This window comes from Arvicola amphibius, chromosome 1, assembly GCF_903992535.2.
Source record: "Arvicola amphibius chromosome 1, mArvAmp1.2, whole genome shotgun sequence".
NCBI classification, from domain to species: Eukaryota; Metazoa; Chordata; class Mammalia; order Rodentia; family Cricetidae; genus Arvicola; species Arvicola amphibius.
In genome coordinates this window covers 4859870-4884897 of record NC_052047.1, presented here as the reverse complement: position 1 = coordinate 4884897, position 25028 = coordinate 4859870, and the positions used below count along the sequence as shown (strand labels likewise).

General features: G+C 43.5%; 1 protein-coding gene across 5 annotated transcripts in view; it reads left to right on the top strand.

Moving 5' to 3' along the window:
- Positions 1–25028, top strand: part of Ptpn13 (protein tyrosine phosphatase non-receptor type 13) — a 178070-nt gene that overhangs the window by 133382 nt on the left and 19660 nt on the right. For all 5 annotated transcript variants that reach the window (XM_038346696.2, XM_038346705.2, XM_038346688.2 and 2 more), the window contains 10 exons: positions 725–905; positions 4716–4874; positions 6551–6722; positions 6804–7014; positions 9358–9428; positions 12238–12299; positions 15512–15605; positions 16214–16351; positions 16993–17081; positions 22105–22151. In XM_038346696.2, coding sequence (XP_038202624.1) covers positions 725–905; positions 4716–4874; positions 6551–6722; positions 6804–7014; positions 9358–9428; positions 12238–12299; positions 15512–15605; positions 16214–16351; positions 16993–17081; positions 22105–22151 — 1224 coding nt within the window. The remainder of the gene's footprint in view (positions 1–724; positions 906–4715; positions 4875–6550; positions 6723–6803; positions 7015–9357; positions 9429–12237; positions 12300–15511; positions 15606–16213; positions 16352–16992; positions 17082–22104; positions 22152–25028) is intronic.

Sequence of the window (25028 nt, the reverse complement as noted above, 5' to 3'; positions counted from 1 at the left end):
ACGGGAAAAGGACATGTTTGAAAGCATAAGAGCCTGCAGGATAAAGATGCAGCCACCTTAGCTGTTGGTGTCTGTGTGTTTATGTCCAACCACAGTTGCCTACATTTCCCCTCCCTCCTCCCATCTTGTCCCTACTGCCTTTGTTCCTGCACTTGTTCCAAAGTGACCACAGGAGCCAGGTGTATCATCCCAGGTACTTGGAAGACTCAGGGGTGGGGGGGAAGATTTAAAGGCCAGCACAGACAACCTGTAAGGCCTTCCCTCAAATTAAAAAAAAAAAAATTGTAAAGAGTAGGAGATAAGAACAGAATGCTTATTTAGCATGAATAAAACTCTAAGTTGAATCCCTGCTTTTGGAAAATAAATATTTCAGTAAACGGGTAAATGACCACAAGAGTAAGCTGTTCTTATTTCTCTTTTTCTTACTGAGTTGAAATCCAAATTAGACCCCTGATAACATTAGCTTCCATCTTGAATGACAACGAGGAATAGAAGGTATACTTATCTAGCTTGTCCTACTGTCATTTTGCAGCTTAAAGAGCTTATTCGAAGTTGAACCTGCACTGAGAATCAGTGAATGGTAATACCAACATGTAGTAGACATTGAATAAACCCATAGTCTAAAAGCTCGTGAGGCTCTCACTCAGATCCAGGCAGAAACATCCAACTGAAATTTGGCTCTGAAATGTGCCCACAGACAGCACTGCTTCCTTTATCTCCGCAGCCATCCTCCTCCTCCACCGCTGGATGTCAGTCCTGAACAGACCTGTCAGCCCCAGTCAGAATTTGGTGCTTCTGACTCGGTTGGGAAATACTATACACATCTCGCTTCTGAGCTGAACAAACCAGAAAACTTGACAACTTGGAAAAATGACTTGGGAAACCACCTTGAGGACTCTGAGCTGGTGAGCATCCTTCTCTGTTACAAGCACGAAAACAGTTGTCATTTTTCTCAATGAAGGTATAGATGCATGCATTTTCTGTTAGCTGTAGAAAAAAACTGTGTTGTAGAGTAGCTCATATTATGTTTACAAATGAATAACAGCCCTTTCTGACATTTCCCTGGTGAGAAATTAGGGGAGGATGAGAATGCTGTATATTGTCCCTGCCTTTCTCACGGCCTTGCTGCCATCTTGGCAGACACCTGCAGACCAGTCCCCTAACTCCAGAGTCCAGCAGCTTTGGCTCTGCAGTCTTCTGACTTCAGAGGGCTGGAAACGACGGAATGAGATACTGCATGTAAGACTCCTAGCATTCATTCAGACCCTGCTATGGACAGGTGCTCATCACTGCTTCTATTCCTGAATCTCTGTGAATTACCTACTGACTGTGTGTGTGTGTGTGTGTGTGTGTGTGCGCGCGCGCACGCGCGCCTGTTTGTGTGCACATACATGTGGATGTGTGTTTACATGGGTGTATGCGTGTGCTCGTGCATGTGGAGACCAGAGGGCAACCTCGGATACTGTTTCTCTGGAGTCATCCATTTTGATTTTTGTGAGACCGAATCTCCCATTTGTCTGGAGCTCAGCAAATGGGCTAAGCAAGTTGGCCAGAGGGCTCCAGGGATCTGCTTGTCGCTGCTTCTTTAAAGCTGGAATTTATAAGCATACACCATCATACCTGACTTATACCTACTGAGTGTGTGTACACATGCGTGCCTGTTCATGCATGTACACAAACATATTTACGTATGGAGGGTTCACATATGTGTAGACACATGCATGTGAAAAGCAGAGGGCAGCCTTGAGTGCTGTTACTCATAAGTGCTGTTCACTTCCTTTGAAATAGGTTCTCCACTGTCCCAGAACTCACAAATTGGGTTAGTCTGGCCAGCCAGTCAGCCCCAGAGCTCTCCTCAGTACTGAGACTACAGGTGCTTGCCACCACAGCCAGCTTTTATGTGGACCATCTCAGGCCCTCTTGCTATGTAGCAAACACTTTACTGACTAAACTCTCCGCTTCGTGAGTTAGTGAGATTCTAGTCCTTGAATATAATTTGTCTTTAAATTTTTGTGTGTATGAGTGGAGTCTTTACACTGTAGTGTAGCCTTAAAACTTTACATAGAGAGAGATAGATAGAGATAGATATGGATTCACTTTGAGATTTTCATACATGGATAAAATGTGTGTTGATCACATTCCCCACCCCCTATTCTTTCCCACGCACTCCTCCTAGATCCAGTCCCATCCCTCATCTCCACCCAAGCTCAGGTCCCCCTCTTTTTTTGTTTTTTTTAAATAGCCCACCAAATCCAGTTTGTGCTGGCCATATACTCCTGGATGTGGGGCAATGGACTGGAGCATGGTTGACCTACCAGTGGCCACACTCTTAAAGAAAACAGTCTCTCCTATCCCATCAACTTGTCAATGGCTCCTCAGCTGGGGGTGGGGGCTCGTGGGTCCCTCTCTCTTCTATGCTGCTGTGTGCTGACTGGCTTAGTCTTGTGCAGGTGGTGGGCAGGCAACCACAGCTACCATGAATTCACGAGTACCATGGTGTCACATCCAGAAAACAGTTTCCCTCCAGTCCTTCCTGACCTTTGGCTCTTAAAGTCCTCCCACCCCACTCTTCCTTCCACAGTGTTCCTGAACGTAGGAAAGTGATATAATATCGGTGCCCCATTTATGTCTGAACACTCCATACACATAGTCCCTGAGCTCTGGCCAGTTGTAGCTGTGTTAACTTTCTCACTGTACAAAGAAATTTCTTGATAAGGAGTGAGATGCACAGATGTTTAGGCATAGAATTGACAGACTAGAGGGAAGATTGTCTGTTCACCAAAATGATAGTCATATTGGTACCTGGAGCCTGTAAACACTCCAACCACGTGTTCTTGTCACGATTTGCACTGCTGGGTATGTGTCTTCATTAGGGTTTCTATTGCTGTGAAAAGACATGGCAATCTGGGCGACTCTCACAAGGAAAACATTTAATTCGGGGCTGGCTTACAGTTCAGAGGTTCAGTCCATTTTCATCATGGCGGGGAGCATGGCAGAATGCAGGCAGATGTGGTGCTGGAGCTGAGAGTGTTACATCTTGCAAGCAACAGGAAGTTGACTGACTGTCACACTGAGGGAGGCTTGAGCAAATGAGACCTCAAAGCCCACCCCCACGGTGACACACTTCCCCCCAACAAGGCCATACCTCCTAATAGTGCCACTCCCTTTGGGGGCTATTTTCTTTTGAATCCCACAGTGTGTATCTCCCATTAAATCCAGTCAGAGAGCATTTGGTTACCCTGTTTGTACCACCATTGTACCAGGGCTTATCTTGCCTTGCTAGTCACCAATAATAGTTATGAAGCTTACACATTCTCTGCTAGTAAGACTGTTGGTGACTTTCCACCCTAGAGCCTGCACAGCACCTTCCAGCACCAGCTAGCCATCAGGCAGGAAGCTTCCGTTTCAGTACCAGCTTGATGTTTCCGTGTCTGGGGACTGAGATGTGTGGTGTCTCCAACATCTGGATCTTACCATCAGTTTCTGCTGAATAACCCAGAGCCATGGCAATAGCTCACGTTGTTTTGGGGGTGTCTGTGACCTGCAAACAGCTTCTGGGGAAGTACCCCACACTTGGCACTGAGCTTTTTATTTGACAGCTTATGGATTCTGGAAGAGATATTATCCTCAGCAATTCCAACTAAACTTTCTTATGAAAAGCATAGCATGGACATAGGAACCTTATAAAACTGGATTTCCATATGACTTTTTCAACATTCTCAGTGTTGGTTAACCCTCTTCAGCCTCACCCCCCCTTTCCCTTTCCCCAGTTCTTACCCCCACCCCCACTTAAAACATGAGTTTCTAAGCCTGCAAATCAAGATTAGAAAAAATTTCCAAGAATGATAATTCTTTCACATGAATTTAAAGTCAGACTTTTCCCACTATTTATTAGTCCAAAAATAGATGTTTATGTAAAAACATCATAAAATAAGTAAAAAGAAGAGGAAAGGCACATATAATCTCACCATCTTCAAACCATAAAGATTTTAAATCAAAATAGTCTTTCCATAATTGTCATTTTCATATAATTGTGTGGTAGGGTGTGTGTGTATGTGTGTATCTGTCTGTCTGTGTGTCACAGGGAGGATGGGTGAGTGTATATCAATATTTCGGTTTCATTCTTAGTAATAAAGTCTGTCATTGGCCATATAAGCATCCTCCCCTCCCAGCTAAAATCTTTGAGTTTGCTGTGCGTCTTTGTTCAAAGCAGCTGCAGCACACAATCATCCAGATACTTCAACAAAAACAACAGCAAACAACAGCTTCCTTTGGTGTCTCCTGCCTTCTGTCTTTGTTGTTAAAAATGTGGATCCCCTCTAAAACCTAGTCTTGATTACCAGTACTTTCGCTTGGCTCCTTGTGTATCTTGTACATACAAGAACAAAGGCAGGGCTGAGGTGCAGCTCTGGGGAAAGCCTTGCCTGGCATGTGTAAGGCTCTGGATTCAATCCTAGCTCCTCGTGATAGAAAAAAAAATAAAAGCTGAAGAAGAATAGGAAGGAGGGAGGGAAAGAGTCTTGAGACAAACACACATCTTCATACTTAAAAATGTTACATGCTTGGAAAGAGGAGCATTCTATCTAGAATGGAGACTTCTCGTGGCTAAATTAAGTAAACATAAAATTTGGGTTTCTCCTCTCTTAACCAAGGACAACAGTATTCGTGTCTATAGGACAAAGTAGACCCCTTAAATCAATCTGTTCTTTCTCTAGGAAGTCGAGCTTCCCATCACCCTAATTAAATCAGAAAAAGGAAGTCTGGGTTTTACAGTAACCAAAGGCAACCAGAGTATTGGTTGTTATGTCCATGACGTCATACAGGATCCAGCCAAAGGTGATGGCAGGCTGAAGCCTGGAGACCGCCTTATAAAGGTGAGACATTGAGTGTGGAGGGACCACTCAGTGGGGTAGGAGCACAGGGTGCTCTTCTAGAGTACCTGGGTTTGATTCCCAGCACCAGCATGTTGGTTTACAGCTTTCTGTAATTCCACTTCCAGGAACCTCAGTGCCCTCTTGTGGCCTCTGCAGGCGGCAGGCACCAAGTAGTCCAGACATAGATGCAAGCAAAACACTCATGCATAAAATAAAATACATTTTTAAATGAGACATTTAAAGTAAATGGACATATGTGTACAAATATGGCTGCCTTAATCCAGTTTCTGTTACTACTATGAAATTTCCTACACAAGCACACTTTTAAAAGAAAAGATGTTTAGTTAGCTTACACTGTGGGAACTTTAAGGACATGGCGCCAGCCTCTCAGCCCCAGTGAAGGCATCAGACCTGCCTTATTTAGGGTTTCTATTGCTGGGAAGAGACACCACCATGACCAGAGTTGTGCAACTCTTAGAAAGAAAAACTTTTCCAGTTTAAAAGTTCAGTCCATTGTCGCCATGCAGGTGACATGGTGGCAGGCAGGCAAAAATGGTGGTGGAAAAGGAGTTGAGAATTGTGCATTTTGATCCCAAGGCCACAGGATATGAACTGAACTAGGCATAGCTTGAGTAAAGGAGGCCTCAAAGCCCAACCTTACCGTGACATGCTTTGTCCAACAAGGCCACACCTCCTAATAGTAATCCTCCCCGTGAGCTTTTGGGGGCCACTTACCTGTGTGAGAAAAGAGACCACATATCAAAAGGATGCCTGAGTATCTGGTGTCCCAGTGCTTTTTACTGGGGTCCCCTTGCTTTCTACAGGCACACCCTCTGACCCTCTGAACAGATTTCACCACTAACAGGTCCCACCACTGAAGACCAGTGTCCTAACTAATATGAATTCTTAGGGGAACAAATCTGAGCCACATACAGACCATCAGTGACCGAAAGCAAGTTGGCACTGGAGAAGGAAGGAAGCTGAGTTAATATGATGGTTTCTCTGGTATATGTTTTCATTGCCCACCACTTTAAACGTGAGAAGCTTCCACAAGGCAGAGTGCCATACGCCTGTAATCCCAGCTCTTGGGAAGGAAAAACATTAGGACCAGGAAATAATTCAAGGTCACTCTTGACTGCATAATGAGGTTAACATGAGACCCTGTCTCCAAAAAAGTAGGGGTGGGGAGGGCAGACAGAACTGGGGTAGCCCAGTTGGTAGCATGCATGTGTAGCTTGCATGAAGCCTTGAGTTCAAGCCCCAGCACTACCTAAACCCAGCTCGGTGGCACAAACCTGTAATCATAGCCCTTAGAATGTAGAGGCAGAGAGATGGGAAGATCATTCTCCATGACAGCCTTTATACATAGCTGTTTGGGAATTGCTTCAACTGCAAGTACTTTTAATCTCTTCAGGGTCTCTTAAGTCCATGAGACAGCAAGTTTCTTAAATTCTGGAGGATAAGATTCCTATATTAACAAAACAGCAAGGTATGCGTTCATTTGTTAGCGACTTTATGTTGTTTATAATGGCTTGATCTTTGTCCCTTTGATTTCTGCAGGGAAGTGGATTCTGATAGAGACTATGTCACCTTACATCTCTTACTGGCTAATACAGGTTTTCATCAGATTTCCCATTCTGAAAATCAGCACTGGTTTGCCTCTGTCTCGTTTGTAGGTTAATGATACAGACGTCACAAACATGACCCACACTGATGCCGTGAATCTGCTGCGAGCTGCACCCAAGACAGTCAGATTAGTCCTTGGGCGGATTCTAGAGTTACCCAGGATGCCAGTGTTGCCCCATCTGCTGCCTGATATTACAATAACATGCCACGGAGAGGAGTTAGGTAGGAAGAGCGCAGGCTTTGTTCAGTATGGTTTTCTTGGCATCCTGTGACTGAGAAATAATGGTTTTCTGTTCTCTGAAGGATTTTCTCTGTCTGGAGGTCACGGCAGTGCACATGAAGTGGTATATATCAGTGATATCAACCCGCAGTCGGTTGCAGCTGCTGAAGGAGGTCTGCAGCTATTGGATATCATCCACTATGTGAACGGAGTCAGCACACAAGGGATGACCTTGGAAGAAGCCAACAGAGCACTGGACCTGTCCCTTCCTTCTGTGGTGCTAAAAGCAACAAGGTACTGGGCTTTCCAGAGTTCCTAATTCACAGCCATCAAAAGAGTAACATTAAAGGGGCTGGAGAGATGGCTCAGAGATTAAGAGCATTGCCTGCTCTTCCAAAGGTCCTGAGTTCAATTCCCAGCAACCACATGGTGACTCACAACCATCTGTATTGGGGTCTGGTGCCCTCTTCTGGCCTGCAGGCATACACACATACAGAATATTGTATACTAAATAAATATTAAAAAAGTAACATTAGAACAGCGTTCCTGTAGATAGAGTCTAAAATCCAAGCATATAAGAGTTGCAGCATGATTCCAGTTAACAGACAATTAGCACATACCAGAGTGTCTTCAGTTGCAAGTAACAGAAATATAGCTCAATTCTGTTTGACCAAGAAAGGGAATTTATTGTTTTGCATAATTTCCAAAGTAATAAGGTCGTCATCGGGCTCCCTTTTGCTCTTCCCTATTACCCCGCTTGTACCCGTTTTCTCTGGTGGTCGGGTGACTGTTCTGGTCATGTCCACTACAGCACGGTCCTCAGAGTACAGGCATCTTTTTAGACTGTGGCCGTTTCCCTAGTCCCTGACCTGACTCTCTGTGTGTCTAAAAGTTGGATTGATACACAGTTGTTTTCCTTGGTGAAGGGGAATCAATGGGAAAAAGAAAACATTTTGTGGAATTTCATGTCACAATCGGGAGCGGACTCTTCATCAGTCCTGGAGTGACGTTCTGTCCCCTCCACTGTCTTAGCTGCTGTCTCTGTAGATGTCGTGTCCTCCATTTTCTTCCATCAATTCTCTCCACCCTCGCCCTCTTTGTAGTCCATGATAAACTACAGAAACAGCAATGAAAGGACACAGTGACTGTGTATATGTCAGAAGCTACACTTGGGGTAGAATTTACCCCTGTTAGCTGCAAGCTAGTGACTTTAGCCTGGTACTACTTCATGGGTTTCAGAATAAGATGTATTTCAAGAAATAAAAGGACTTTTATTGCTAATGGCACAGCAAGCACCTCTGAGTTAAGTTGTCCAGCCATCTCTGTTACCATGTTCCTAAGTGGGATGAACACGCGGATGGAGTCCATTCATCTATGTTACCATGTTCCTAAGTTGGATGAGCACGCGGATGGAGTCCAGTCATCTCTGTTACCATGTTCCTAAGAGGGATGAGCACATTGATGGAGTCCAGTCATCTCTGTTACCATGTTCCTAAGAGGGATGAGCACGCAGATGGAGTCCAGTCATCTGTTACCATGTTCCTAAGAGGGATGAGCACGCGGATGGAGTCCAGTCATCTCTGTTACCATGTTCCTAAGTGGGATGAACACAAGGATGAATGGCTGAACTGAAACCTGCAGAAAGATTATGCATAAAAGCTAATTCTCAGTGGAGATACAGTTCAGTGGTTGAGGCTTTTAGTTCAGTCTCTAGTCAATAGCAATAGTAGTAATAATGACAGCAGTACTTATTATTCAGCTCTGTCAATAACAATAGTAATAATAAGGACAGCAGTACCTGCTGAGCATGGTACTATGTACATGCCTATGATCCCTGTACTTGGGAACCAGAAGCCAGAAGATCTGTAGTTCACATACCCTCACTATAGAGCAAGCTTGAGGCCAGCCTGGACTAAGTGAGAAGAAAATGGAGAAAGGAGAAGAAAAATAAAAGGCCATCCTTCATTTTTCCCCTATATGTTTTAACCTTTAGGAGGACAGGGTGAGGGAGGTGTGGGTACATGGTGTGGTGGTTTAAAGGTAAATGGCCCCCAAAGGGAGTGCCACTATTAGAAGGTGTGGTCTTGTTGCAGGAAGTGTCTCATTGTGGGAGTGGGCTTTGAGGTTTCCTATGCTCAAGACACTTGAAGTGAGACAGGCTATTTCCTGTTGCCTGCAAGATATAGAACTCTCAGGTACCTCTCCAGCACCACACTGCCATGTCCCACCGTGGAGATAATGGACTGAGCCTCTGAAACTGTTGGCCAGCCCCAATTAAATGTTTTCCCTATAAGAGTTGTCATGGTCATGGGGTGGTCACAGCAGTAGAAACCCTAAGACACATGGCGTAGATCTCACTCTTTGTTTGAAAGAGGGCTTCTTGTCCATTATTCCATGTTTTAGGCTGGCCTGCAAGTTTCCAGGATGGTTGGATTGTCCTTTATCTGACTTCTATCCCACTGTGGGAGCACTAGAGTTATAGACACACTTGAAGAATTCCATTAAATCCTGTCAACACTTTGGGGGTGCCTGGACTAAGCCCCTAAAGTGAAGCTTCTGAAATGACTAACAGTGGTCCAAAGGGTGTTTAAGCTGTTCAAAACCTTTGTAATTGTTCTTTCTTTGTGTGTCCTACAGAGATGGTTGTCCGGTAGTGCCTAATTCAACAAGATCTGCCATCTCAGCATCCAGAGTCACCAAAACCAATGGTATGACACATTTACTTTGACAGAGCTTATGGAGAGGTGGCTTTGTCCCTGGACAGCAAGTTGGATACTGTCACTAAACTTTTTCTTAACTTCCTAGAATGTTTTGCAGGATCTAAGTGAAAATATTCTATTTAAATGATAACATCTCTGAAACTCAATCTGTATTAGAAAATAGCAGAGCATAAATATATATCCAGTGGACTTGAAGGTGTAAGCCCGTGTGTCCTCAGAAAGCCCCCTGATGCTTCTATAAGCCTCCCTTTCCTATCAGTAAAGCGTTACTAGTGTCGGCCTACTGAGGTTCTAATGAGGCATGTAAACCACTAGGTGATTTATGCAGACATCAACAGAGAGTCTCCTCTGGGCTGGGGACCCATGGGGCATTGCGAGTTTCTCAGTGTGCAGGCAAGTACCTCTCTCACATGGCAGCACAGGGACAGGAGCACGGGGAGCACTGTGGCGGCAGTTACCTTAGCGCTCATTTAGACTGAGCATCCTTCATAGCAATGCACAGTGAAAGAGGAACTGAGAAGCTTCACAACTTTGCCTAAGCCCGCTGTCTTAAGATTTCTACTGCTGTGAAGAGACACCATGACCATAGCAACTGTTATAAAGGAAAACATTTAGTTGGGGTGGCTTGCTTACATTTCAGAGGTTCAGTCCAATGTCACCATGGTGGAACATGACAGTGTGCAAGCAGACATGGTGCTGGAACAGTAGGTGAGAGTCTTTAACATCTGCAGGCAACAGGAAGTGGTCTGAGACACTGGGTGGTGTCTTGAACATATATGAGACTTCAAAACCCGCCTCCACAATGACACACTTCCTCCAGCAAGGCCACACCTCCTAACGGTGCCACTCCCTTTGGGGGCCGTTTTCTTTCAAACCACCATACACACAAAGTTAATGAAAAGTTCAAAATTTAAACTCAGAAAAATCTGATTCTCACTTTGTTGAGGGAGACTGCCTGTTCGTTCCCAGCCACCCAGACCCGAAATAATGACACAGACTGTATTAATTAAAACACTGCTTGGCCTTATTAGCTTATGCATATTTCTAGCTAGCTCTTACATCTTATATTCACCTATCTCTATTAACCTACCGGCAAGGTTCCACAACACATCTGTCTCCTCCAGCGGTTCCATGGCTTCTCCTGACTCTGCCTTCTTTCCTCCTCTATCTGCCTGGAATTCCTGCCTTGCCCTGTTCTGCACTGCAATAGGCCCAAAGCAGTTCTTTATTAACCAATGGTATTCATAGCATACAGAGGGGCATCCACATCACCAGTTAGTTATATAATCAGAACCTACAACTGTAGCTTTCATTGCTAATGCTAAGAGAGATACTAGGCACAGAGGAACAGGAGTGAACTATGCATGGTGTACTTTGTACAGAGCCGTTCCCGTTCAGAGAGTAACATCTGAATGCCAGTGGCAGCTACCTGAAACCATGACATAGTATTTTGTCTCCTAGAGCCAAAGGTTTGTTCCCTGTTCTCCATCAATTTATTTCAAGCAGATGAGCTCACAAAACACTTCCTGCCTGCCTGTCTGTCCTGGCCTGTTTGTCTATCCAGGGCCTCTCTGTCTGACCAGGCCCGTACCCTGTGGAAAGCACCTCTGTCTGCTGTCTGGCTTGACTCGTGGAACTTAACTTCTGTGGGACCAAGAGGGGAGGCTGTAATGACTTGCTGTGATGTTTTACGTATACCGGCAGGACTTGCAGATCTAGCACTTGTTACTGATAGGCTACTAAAGTGACTTTTCCTGGAGTTGTAGGACAGTTCCCGGGGTCTGCACAACCCCAGGCCCAGAGTTAGAGAAGTGTCTTCACAGAATTCCACCCCAGCGTCACCCTCCTACCAGCATTATCTCTAGGTCAGCCGTTGATCTAGAAATACACGGAAAGTACTTTACACCCACATGAGGTACCTGTGCTAAAGCATTTGTGAAATGAACCAAGCAAGCGTCCTTTCCCACACTGGGACGCTGTGACGTTGCTCCCATTCTGGTGGGATAATTTCCATTCCGTGTCTCCTACTTGAATTAGTCCCAAACAGCTTGTTTTGTTTTGTGGGAGTTGGTGCAGGGTCTCCCTCTGTAGCCCAGACTGGTTTCAAATTTGTTACAATCCTCCTGCCTCTGCTTCCCAAGCACTAGAATTGCAGATACAAGTAATATACCTGCCTCCTAAGTCAGCTTTTATATATGCTATTTTCTCTTAAGGTTTTGGTTCCCCTACCCTTGGTGTGGTATACACACCTGTAAGTCCAGTACTTAGGAGATGGAGCCAAGAGGATGAAGAACTCAGGGGCATTCCAGTATGTACGAAGTTGGAGGCCAGCCTGTGCCATGTGAAACCCTGTCTCAAAACATAAAAAGAATGTGGGGTTTTTTTTTTGTTTGTTTGATTTTATTTTAAGTTAAACCATCCTATATTTTATTCTACTTACTTGGTTTATATCACACATATTCTGACTTCTTTCCATATACAGTTCAAAATAACATCCTTTGAAATATAGGGTTTCTTTATTTTAATACAGATCAAAATTCTTCTAAGTTTTTTTCGCATTTATTTATTGTGTATAGTGTCTGCGCACACACCCTCCCATGCCACAGCACATGAACGGGTCGGATCTCATCAGCCCAGATGTTATCATTCTTGGTGACTAGCACTTACCCTTTGGTCCATCTTCCTGACTCCTGCGCCAGTGTTTTTAATTGAGTTCCTCCTTTATGTGTCTTGAGCAGTGGCTATGTCTCTCTTGGAATTGAAGTTGTCTCACTTACCACTCCGCTGTTTCTTCCAGGCCACACCAGCACGGAGCCGTGTGGTCAGCCTGCCCTCACGCCTAAGAACTCGATCTCCAAGGCAAGACAAAAGACTTTTTTCATGTCGTATTTGCTTTTAATTTACATATATTCCATAGCAAATTGATTTTGTAATTAAATGTTCTTAATATGCTAACAGTAAGCATCTGTTGTGATGATCTACACACAACACAGCACCTTCAGACCTGTGCCCTGTGGTACATGGGCTTTCATGGCTAATGGTTTAACTCTGTAATTATTAGCATCAGGATGTGTGAATAATGTGCACAGTCCTTCCATTGTCTCTTAGATTATAGGAAGAAAAGTGTATAATTAACAGCAAAGTTGCCTGTCCTTTCCATATTGTTGACCGCCAGTGGCCTGAGAAGGCTAACCCCATGGCCCTGGTAAGTAGCAGCAGTACTAGCCAAAGACGTAGACCTGCTTCTTGACAAGGCTTGAGTAGTGTTTTCCACATCATAAACTGAGAGCCTGAAGCACTTAGGGTCAGCACAGGGAATGGAGTCACCTGGCGTGCTTTAAACTCTGTGTGGGCTCCACTTTGTGCTCTCTGAGTGCACTCGTTTACGCGTTAGTTTGGGTAACCTTTTTTCTTACTGTTGCCCTCGGTCCATGTTAGGTGATTTCTGAAAGGTTCGCAGCTGGGTTGTTTATGGAATGGACTGTTTTAAACCACACTCACACCCCGTGAGTCACACCGCACCATTCAGTGTCGGCTGTGTGGTAGAAAAGACATGTCTTCCCATTTAAAACACTCTTCTCTTTAGTAATCTGAAAGAAAAAAAAATGCCATCTCAATGTAATCCTGGACAGGATCTGGGTTTTAGAGGAGAAAATGTCATAGTGAACAGAAGCCCGTTCTATTCCTTTCGATACCACATCATCATGCCATGTACCGTTTTCATACTGAGGCCTGAGCCACGCAGCAGCAGGAGCCACGTCAAGGCAGAAACAACCGTAACACAGAAGTAGTGCTGTCTGTGTCCCGGCCTTGCATGCCTTGCCCTGTAGTAGTGCTTGCTTTCCTGCTGGTCCCCATCTTTGACTCACAAAGCTGGAGCAGCTGAATTTTCTCGGGTTTCTACTGCTACTCATGCTGGGTAGTGTTTGCTTTCTTTCGAGTATCAGCATGTTGAAAGAAACAAGAATAGCAGTTCTCTTGAATTAACATCAAACCCTAGAAACTCAGGGCTTTCATTATTCTGGGAGCCAACATTTCTGTCGGAATTCAAATCGTCCAGAAATCTCCTTGACAACATTCTGTAATGTGGCACTAATGCCCAGATAGACCATGATTTCTAATGGAAAATGGGATTTCGCAGCTAGTGATGTTGAGGGCGCTACATGGCCAGTTTATGAGATGTAGTTCTGACATGTCTAACCCCTCGCAAGAAGAGTTAGGCCTCCTGAGTTAGCCACAGTGCACACTGTGATTTAGTCAGTTAATTCTATAGTTTATCCAAACCTACCTTTTTTAATTTTCTGTCTTTTTTAATTTTTAATTTTTCTTCCTTTTATTGAACAAAGATTATTTTCTATACAGTATATTCTGTTCATAGTTCCTCTCCCCCAAATAGAGATTAACACCACCTTCTCTCCTATCAGAATCTAACCATCTCTCACTGGAAACCAAACAGGCATCTAATGAATAACAATAAAATAATATAAAGCAAAACCAAGCCAAACTAGGACAAAACAAACAAACCAAAGACAGAGCCAAAGAAAAAGCACCTATGCACGTGTACATGCAGAGAAACATGTTGGCACACATAGGAATCCTTTACAGACATGAAGCTAGAAGCCATAATGTATACAAAAAGGACCCGTAAGATCAAAAAAGAAAGATTTAAAAAGCCCTGTCCCAACCTTATGATACAAGGATCCTCCAGCGATGCCATCGATTTCCTTTTGTGTTGGCATCTACTTCCAGGCATTGAGCCTGGCCTTGAGTGAGAAGCTGTCAGAGTGAACCTCAGATAAGCCAGGGGCTTAGGGGACAACCACATTATTCTGCTAAAGGAACATCACCATGCAGTAACTCCTGGCATCATTCTGTAGTACTCATAGATCCTCAGAGAAACCTTCTCCTGCAGCAGATGAGAACAGAGACCCACAGCTGGACCGTGTGAGGAAAATGAGAACCCTGAGAACATTCAGTCCTAAGTCTCTATCAAATCCTTCCCCTCAGGGCTCAGGGAGTCCCATGAAGAGGAGGTGGAAAGATTCTAAGAGCCCGGGAGGAGGGGGGATGTCACTAAGGAAACAAGTCCTCTAAACCACAGCAGGACCGACACACATAAACTCACAGAGACTCTGGTCATGTACATGGTCCCAGCATGAGAGAAGTCAACACTTCTGCCCCATCCCTAACCCAGAAGCAATGTCTTTTTTTTTTTTTTAATTGTGCTGGGGATTGAACCCAGATATGCAAAAGTGATCCAGTACTGAACTGCATGACTGCTACATTGTCCTGCTAGGCTGTGCTTCTGGTCAGCCGCACTGGAGTGGTATCATTTCAGTAGATACATAGTTACAACACATTGTTATATCCTTAAACTCACAAGACAGTTAACCTACACTGCAAAATATTTGCACCTAACAGATGATCAAGCCACTAAATTGGAGCATGCATCCATGTAACACACTCATAAGTCATTAAAATGTTGATTTGTCTTTTGTCTGAGAATAGTAGTGCATCCATATAATCCCAGCGTTAAAAAGGCTGAAGCAATAGGAACATGAGTTTTAAGCCTTCCTGTGCTGTGTAGCAAGACCCTAGCTAGGAGGGCAAGAGGGTGGGAGGATGGGAGGGAGGGAGGGAGGGAGGAAGGAAAGAAGGAAGGAAGGAAGGAAGGAAGGAAGGAAGGAAGGAAAAGAGAAAAGGGAAGGAAGAAGAAAGAAAGGGAGGAACCAAAAGATTTTATTCCTTTCTCTCAACTTCTAGGCTATTGTAATCCTGTTTAACTTTTCTAAAATGTTCTTTAGAAGAAAAATCTCATAAAATACGTCTCAAGTAGATCCTTGTATGATCTAACGAATTTAAGAAGTAGCACAGTTCCCAATGTGTTGGGTGACAGGAACCCCATGCGCTTTGCTCGCTCCCTCTAGTGATGTTTCTTGCTGACACAGATACACAGGGCAAAGCTGTGAATGTACTGAACAGGAAGCGGGGAGAAGCCATGCTCGGACCTTCTCCAACCCCAGAAGTTCACTAAATAGTAACCTGGTGTGTGCTGTGGTCTTGCACTTCAGGTTAATGGAGAAGAAGTAGTTGAAGCTGTATACTCCGGAGGAAAAGGCTCATCTTCTCAGGTGGTGGAGTCAACAGACCAGACTGAAACCAAAGGTAGTTTTCAAATTAGCCCTCCTGTTACTGTAAAGGATCTAAAAGTTCAGTAACAAAAGCAGGCCAGTTTTCCCTCCTGTTACCTCCCATGCTAGCACAGCTTCCAAAGGGAAGTTTGTTGATTACGTAGTGTGCAGATGTCCAGTATCCTCCCTCATCTCTAAGGCTAACGTGACTTAGGAGCTTCAGAAGATAATTCATGCCTTTGATGTTTCCTGCGTGCTATAAAGCAGCCTGCATAGACTACCAGGTGCTTTATAGTTACAGATTTTGTATTGAGGATATTTTATTGGGCCTGTTATATCCTTAAGCTTTAGAAGATAACATCTTTATTTTTTGTTAGTGAATAATTTGATGTTAGTTTTATGAAATAAGCATCAGATTGTTAATATTTCATGAAAAGGTATATCCAGTATTGATTTTCATTATTTGTTTCTAAGCTGCATCTGTGTGCTTGTTGGTGACAGCAGCCAGCACACATAGCTGGCAGGGCTAGGTCACCATATCTGTCCTTCAAAGGAGACTCTTAAAACTGCAGAGTATCTGGCATCTTAGCACTGAGACTGTCCCTTTCCCAGTCCTTTAAAAATAAATCTCTGTTTTTCAAGACCCTGACTCGCAGGACGGTGACATCTATGATGATCCACAAGAAGCTGAGGTTATCCAGTCCTTGCTGGACGTTGTGGATGAAGAAGCCCAGAACCTCTTAAACCAGACTAAGGCCACCAGAAGGGCCTATTCTCCAGGTCAGTGAACCCAGGAATTCAAGCACATGCGTGCGAGAAAGTTATTCAGTAAAACTGAAATATATTAGCAATACCATCATCAGTTTTTAGACATTGTTTTCAGAAATAAAATAAAATTGTCTTTCCCATGTTGTGGGTGAGTTAGCTCACTAATGAGCTGTCGAATTCATCATTAGCGTTAGTCCATGTAGCTGGAGGTAGAGTGCTTGCCCAGGATGCATGAAGCCCAGGTTCAGTGCCCAGCACCATATAAACCATGCATGGTGATGCACACTTACAGTCCCAGCACGTGGGGTGTGGAGGCAGGGGCATTGGAAGTTCATTATCACCTCAGCTACATGGCAAGTTCAAGGCCAGCCTGGATACATGAGACTCTATCATGTATGCCATAGCTTCTATTTATAAGCATATTAGTCTTATACACATTTCCCCTCCAATTGTCAGTAAGTCAGTGTAAAGCATGGCCACTTCATAGCTAAACTTCACTAATATTCTACACTGTGTATCGTATCACTTCCTCTTTGCTTTCCCTGTTGGGCCGTTGCTGTGGTCTACTTACTGCCTTCTTTTTGAGGAAATAAAGTTTTCTGCTGCCTCAGTATATCTCTTAGTTTCTCTTGGCCTGAATGTTTCTCCCCCAGATCCATTGAGGACAAATGGGGAGGCACCAGGAGAAGGAAGCACAGATACAGACTGTGATGGTTCTCCATTACCTGAGGACGGCCCTGAGGTGAGAGTTGTACCTACGGGAATAGCCGAGGGTCCTGCACTTACTGGAACCTTGTTTTAGCCCAGAGGACAAACGATGGCGATGTCACTTCTGTTACTGACAGGTTATTGCTTGGAGGTGGAGGAAGGTAGCATTAATTTATTACATCGCCCTGTCATCTGTACCCAGCAAACTCAGAATCATTTCTCAATTGGAAGAAGGAAGGAATAGGAAAGGGGAGGAGAGGGAGTCAGAACTGTGCTGGCTTAGCCTCTTAGAGCTGTCAACCATCCGTCTGTATGCTTACACGCCTGGTGCGGGAGAATTGTCTGTATTCTGTCAATCATATTTTGAATAAACACTGATTGGCCAGGCAGGAAGTATAGGTGAGTCAACCAGACAGGAAGTAGAGGCGGGGCAATAAGAACAGGAGAATGCTAGGAAGGAGGAAGCCCATTCAGTCCAGCCCAGACCACCGAAGGAGCAACATGTAAACTACCCAGCTGAGAAAGGTACTGAGCCATGTGGCTAGCATAGATAAGAACAATGGGTTAATATGAGCTACAAGAGCTAATAAGTAGCCTGAGCTAATGAACCAATCAGTTTTATTACTTATGGAGATCTCTGTGTGATTTTCTTTGGGACTTGCCAGCTGTGAGGTACCTGGCAGGGCAGAAAACCCCAACAAGCAGGCCCCGCTCATGTTACACATGCCAGTCAAACACACAAGGGTGCGTTCACTATTGACTTAAAAATCTGTACAAATACCAAGAAGCTTGTGGCTTCTGGGTATTTCTTAATGCATAAAAATCATATAAACATTGACTGTCTCAATATTCTATTCTCTAGAGGGTTTATTTAAGTTGGGTTTATTTAAGTTTTATACTATCATAATATTATATAAAGTTATACTATAGGCTTTTTGAAAGGTTTCATGACACTTATAAGTCATAACAATGTAATTAAATTTCTACTTCAATATTTTAAAACTGACTTCTCTTTTACATAAGAATAAATTTTTTTCTTAAGAAATAAAGTTAAGAAATAAAAATTAAGAAATAAAGTTTTTCCTGCCATTTAAAAATTGTAATCTAAAATTTCTTTTCTCTTAAAAAGGAGAAAAAGTATATTATTTATATTTTTCATTATAATGACCTATAATAACAAATGTTTATGTTAGAAAACTTTATTATATGGATTTTTAGGATATATTTTCATTGTAAAAATTACTTTAAATGTGACAGTTCATTAGTGTAAAACTCCCTCCTAACCTCCTCTCCATACTCATCTTTTCCACTGCTGTGAAAACCAAGCTGAGAGATGGCTCAGCGACTAAGAGCAGTGCCTGCGTGTCCAGAGGTCCTGAGTTCGATTCCCGGCTGCGAAACAGTGGCTTTCAGCCTTCTGTCCTGAGGTCTGGCGCCCTCTTGTAGCCTAATATGGGGAAAAAAAAAACTTTAACAGCCAGATAGAATGGCTCAGAGGTTAAGAGCTCCGACTGCTCTGCCCAAGATTTAGAGTTCTATTCTCGGCTGTGGTACCGATGATGTAAAGTGCGTCATCGATATACAGGATAAAGAAGTTTTGACATAGTCCACTGCTGTGAAAAGAGCACCATGACCATGGCCAAGGCAACTTACAGAGGGTTCGTGTGGGCTCCGCGCCGGAGGTCAGCGAAGTCGTGGAGGGGGGGATCCTGGTGCCTGGCAGCAGGCAGGGTACCTGGAGCGCGAAGCTTGAGGGCGCCCATTTTAAGCCTCAAGCAGAAGTAGAACAAGCTAAAAATGACAATCTTTAAACTCTGGAAGCCACCTCCAGTGACACACTTTCTCCGGCAAGGCCACGCCTCCTACGTCTCCCCAAACAGCACCCCAACTGGTTACCAGGTATCTAACCATCCAAGATTGTGGGGACATCTCATTTGAACTACCAGTTATTAATAAAACTTGGATTTCTACCTAATCTTTCATCCTGATCGCACGGTGGCTGGAACAGGCCATCTGTCGTTTTATTATGACACACATCATGTCTCATCACATTGTCAGAAACCACATTTTCATTTAACAGTTGCTGATGCCCTCTTCCACATGAGTGCACACACATTTTCCTCATTCCTTCTAATATTCTGTGTTCTATTATATGGATTAAGTCAGCTATCTTCCTGGAAGTTGTGTTTGTTGAGTAACAGTGTAGCAAAGGTTCCCATGTCTGTACTATGAAATCATAACTCTCATAGGGCAGTGTTTCTGTTTGTTTGTTTGGTTTTGGTTTTGTTTTGTTTTGTTTTTCCTTTTTTTTTTTTTTTTAATCACGACAAGGTTTCTCTGTAGCTTTGGAGCCTATCCTGAAACTAGCTCTCGTAGACCAGGCTGGTCTTGAACTCACAGAGATCCTCCTGCCTCTGCCTCCCAAATGCTGGGATTAAGGACATGTGCCACCACTGCCCAGCTAAGACAATTTTTAAAATTCAGATTGTTCATCTGGTGTGACCACATCACAAGTCCCACCATTTTCCTTGTGTGCTCGCTACCTAAGCATTTCCCAGGAGCAGGCGCTTGAGTTGTGGCCTGTCTGTTATCTGTTTTCTCACAGTCTGAAGGGTTCTCACTAAGCCTCCCTTTGACTTGCAAATGAACAACATTCTTAGCTGCATCCTTCCCTCTGTTTCAGCTCTTGTCTAGCATCTGTTCTTCCTCTTGTAAAATGACAGTTTATTGATCTGCAGGCTCATGCCTGTGACCTTACCACACCTGTGACCTTACCACACCTGTGACCTTACCGTACCTGTGACCTTACCACAACTGTGACCTTACCATACCTGTGACCTTACCACACCTGTGACCTTACCACACCTGTGACCTTACCACAACTGTGACCTTACCACACCTGTGACCTTACCACACCTGTGACCTTACCGTACCTGTGAACTTACCATGCCTGTGACCTTACCACGCCTGTGACCTTACCACACCCGTGACCTTACCACACCCGTGACCTTACCACACCCGTGACCTTACCACGTCTGGCCTTACACCTGCGGCCTTATCACACCTGTGACCCTACCATAATTAATTATCTCTTTAAGGCACCATCTGCGGATTCAGCCAGGTGGGTGTCTAGGCAGACATGTCCAGGACCTGTATTATATACACTGAAACTACACAAAGGGCATGGAAAGTTCATTTCTTGCTCTCTAATAGCAAACTCTAAAATTAAAATTCTCTCCAGAATCATCCATAAATTAAGTTTTTAACTGTTTTTAATGGGAGAGAAGGTATCTGATAAAAATGATTATAATGATCCAGGAAATGGGCATGTGAAATTATCAGGGACGAGTCAAAAAATTAACATTCATAGGAGGAGAATATTTCTACTAATTATCACAAAAATGTTTTGTAATCATTTTCCCAAAGTGCCGGTGAATCCTGGGAGTTGTACTCTGAGAATGATGCTCAGGGCTGGGGAGATGTTCCTGTAGTGTCTATAAAGCATGTGCAAGAGCCTGCGTTCAGACCCCCAGTACCTGCATAAGCACCAGAGTACACAGCACACACCTGTAGCCCAGTGCTGGGGACAGAGAGAGCCCAAACTCTATAGGGGCTCATCACCATATCCCTGGAGCTCAGTGGACTGCCAGCCTAGCTGAATTTATGAACTCCAGATTCTGTGAACCCCTGTCTCAAAACACGAAATGGAAAGCGACCATGGAAGACACTGGGCATCAGCCTCTAGCTTCCACATGCATGCTCACACACACCTACACACAGTGCACATTCACCCACTCACACATATACCCACATATAATGCACACATGTGCACACATACAAACACTTACATAAAATGTACATTCAGCCACCCACACATATACCACCACACAATGTACACATGTGCACACATTCATACAAACACTTATGTACATTACACATTCACCCACTTACATATACCCACATACAATCCACAGATTTGCACACATTCACACACCCACACAAACACCAGGATGCAATGCACACACACAAATACATAATGCTTAAAACCAGATACGTGGGGCCAGACTGTCTGTAGTAATAAATTAGCACTTCCTGTGTAAGTGTACTTTGGAATCATTTTCAGCCTAAGCTACAAGATGGCTCAGAGGTTAAGACCCAAACTCCGTCCTCAGAACCTATTGGGGGAAACTCTCAGCCTCTGTTACTCTAGTTCCAGGGATTCTGACATCTTCTTCTGGCCCCCGGGAGTACCTGCACTCAGCATGCACACACATAATTAAAGTAAATCTTGTCTTAAAAAGAATTTCTTGAGCAAAGAAAGTAATCACTATTAACCAACAGAACTGTATGGGCACTGGCAATGCCTCGGTTGCTTCTGAGAGTGGTGTGTGTCTTTGTGATAGGAGAAGAACAACGCTAACGGCATAAAGTTAACCACTGCGAGACGGCTCAGTCTGATTCCCAGCACCCACAAGCTGGGAGGCTCATGACCATCTGTAACTCCAGATCCAGGGGATCTGGCCTCAAGGGCATCAGACATACACACACCACAAGCAAAACACTCACATGTAGCATAAAGTGAATAAATCTGAAGAAAAATTATTAAGCGTTTGTTGACTGAGGTTTCTGTCCTGCCCTGTTCCCACAGTTGTTAAGTCTCAAAGAAATCACAGAGGTCTACATTAACTTTAAACTGATTGGCCCATTAGCTCAGGCTTCTTATTAACTCTTATAACTTATATTAGTTAGTTATTCTTGTCTATGTTAGCCACATGGCTCAGTACCTTTTTCAGCGAGCAGTCACATCTTGCTTGCTCTGTGGCTGGGCCAGGACTGCAGAGGAATGGGCTTCCTTCTTCCCAGAATTCTCCTGTTCTCATTGACCTGCCTCTACTTCCTGTCTGGTTGTCCCGCCTATACTTCCTGCCTGGCTACTGGCCAGTCAGCGTTTATTTAAGATATAATTGACAAGATACAGACCAATGTCCCACAGCAAGCATTATGAGATTGGTTTTGTTACAGGGAACTAGTCTGACTTTTATCTCTCTCCACTGTAGTTGCTGAATGGCTGTGAAGAGCGCAGAGGAAACCCAAGCAGTGAAAGGTAATATTTTCAGTGTGTGAAGTTCTTCGTTCTTTTATTTCAGTGAAATGAATTTTTTTGTTTTCCAATAAAAATGTTGATTAAATTATGGAGCCATGGTTAAATATACATATGTCTCCTTTTTTTTTTTGAGACAAGATTTTAACACAATTCTGATTGGAACTCTGTAGACCAGGCTGGCCTCACACCTACAGAGATCCACCTGAGTGCTGGAATTAAAGACAGGCACCACCACATCCAGCATGAATATTACTCTTCAAGATTTGTTACAAGTAGACTTTCTTGATTTAAGAAAATGTCTACCTATTGCTCAAAAAAAGAAAAAAGAGTAATATACTCTTAACCATGGTGTTTTGTTTTTTTTAAAAGGGGGGTTCAAAAGAAAACATGCCAGAAATGTTGACTCCTGCTAAGATTATGGGTGATTTATTTTTTTAATTTTTGTCTGTTTTTCTGTACTTTGAAATTTTTAAGTTTTCATTAATGAGAAAATGAAACCAGGGTCAGCAAGATGGCTCAGCAGCTAAAGGTGCTTGCTACAAAGCTGGTGACCTGACTTCAGTCCCTGGGACCCACATGTTAGAAGGAGAGAGCCAACTCCCTAAGATGGCCCCCACTGTGCCCTGTGGCATGTGTGCAAACACACATTAATATTAAATAAAATATAATAAAAATATTTCAAATAATGTGAAACCAAGGATGTTAGGTAATTCTTTTTTATTTTTTGTCTTGTTCTTGAGAGAAGGGTCTCACTGTGTTGCCCCAGCGGGCCTGTTCCAGCTGTGTAGGCCAGACTGGACTTAAACTCATGGAGATCTGCCTTTCTCTGCTTCCCAAGTGTTGGGATGAAAGGCACTCGCCACCACACTGGATCTAAGACATTCTAGTACGTTGAATCCCACAAAAATTCTCTCTTTGAAAATAGTTTCTAACATAAATAAATTTTTTGTAATATTGTATGTCTAAGAAATATTTTTCAAAAAGAAATATTTTATATGTGTGTATACATATAATCTAATAACAGAATGATTAAACAAATTCTGTTTTATATTTGACAATAATCAGACAATGATGGTATGTGCATTTTTCTAGAAATACAGGATGACATTAAAATTTTGACTAAGTTGGTAAAGAAGGAAGATAATTATTGATAAATCATGAGGGGTTAGAGGGATGGCTCAGCAGTCAAGAGCACTTGGGCTTTCCCAGAGAGCCTGAACGTGGTTCTTAACAACCATTTCCATCAGCGCTCAACTGCTGTAACTCCAGATTCGGAGTTAATGTGTGTTTGCAACCCTCTCTTCCTGCCTCCTAGGATGCACACAATCTTCTTAAAAAAAATAATGAAACAGCTTTGTACCTAATCATCGGCAGACGTCCAAAAAGTAGAGTACTCTTAATAGGACAATAAGGAAGAAAGGATAGCAAATTAGTTTGTTCTCATGGGAAGACAATTAAAAAATACCATTAAAATATAGGTCTTTTTCACATTACTGATTCTTAAATTTACTTTTTGTTATTTTATGTTACTGAAACCGTGAAGAAATATAGTACACTATAAGCTAGCAATTTGATTTTAAAAAATTTATTCCAATTCCTTTAAGACAATATTCTCATGATGACAAATAATGGTGGCCTTGTTTATGTAGAAAACACCATTTAAAATATGATAAACTGGGGGAGGGGACTGTGATTCCACGCAGGTGGTCAAAAGAATAAGAAAAGAAAAAAATGCCTTATGAGGAGCTGACTTAAATATGTCCTTGTAGACAAGGCGTACGCCCTGGAATCAAAGTGGCTCAGCAGTTAAGACTACACTGTTCTTCCAGAAGGCCCAGTTCAGTTCGCAGCACCAGGGTAGACAGACGCACGAGACACATGAAAATACATTAACCCCATGGGTGCAGAACTCTCAGATAAGTGCGAAGTGCAGCCCACAATGAGTTGGAGCAGAAAAAAAAAAATAGAATATTGGTGCAGCTGTAGACTGGAGTTTGGCACCCACGTCAGGTCACAACCACCTGTGATTCCCTTTCTGCGTTAGCTGCTGCCATCCTCTGACCTCCAGGAGCAGCAGGCACATGCGTCATACACATAAATAAATCAGAAAAAACCCAACAGGATAATTGCTGCTTCCATTTGACCTTTTGGGAGATCCGTCTATGCCCTGCTTTAATGGTATGTACTGGTATTCTCAGACAGAGACCCCCACTTACTTCTCCTGACCATCAGAAAGTGAAAACCCTGAGATTTTACCCTACCTACACCCAAACACTAATTTTCTGCCTGGTTTCCTTTCTCTGATCACCTCACCAAGGATGATCTGGGAGCTAGCTTTCCATAGCCGCGACAGAGTCACCTGGAGTAAACCACACTGCGGGAAGAAAGGTTCCCTGGAGCCTCCATTTCATAGGGTTCAATTGATACTGCTTGGTCCTGTTGCTCCGGATCTGTGACGGGAAGAGACGGGGAGCTGCTACTCCAGAGCCCCCTCAGGAGCACGTTCCAGAAGCCCCACTTAGGTCCTCCTGTCTCTTGAAGGCCGAGTGGCTCCCCATATACTGTTAGCTGTGAACCAGGTCTTCAGCCCATGGGAATAATAGAAGACGGCATTGTCTGTGTACCCCCAGAATAATGAGAACTTGTGCTGAGTTTCATCACATTGAGTGAAGCCAAGACCGTCTTCACCCATAGCCGCAGCTAAGGATCATGTTTCCTTCACAGAGATCCTTTAAATAACCTCAGACACACCCACATGATGCAGTCGTGAGAAGGAGGGCTGGAGAGATGGCCCAGTCAGTAAGGTGCTTTGTTTGAGAGCCTGAGTTTGAGCCTTAGACCTCACTGAGTGTGGTGCTGTCTGCTGTAGTTAAGCCC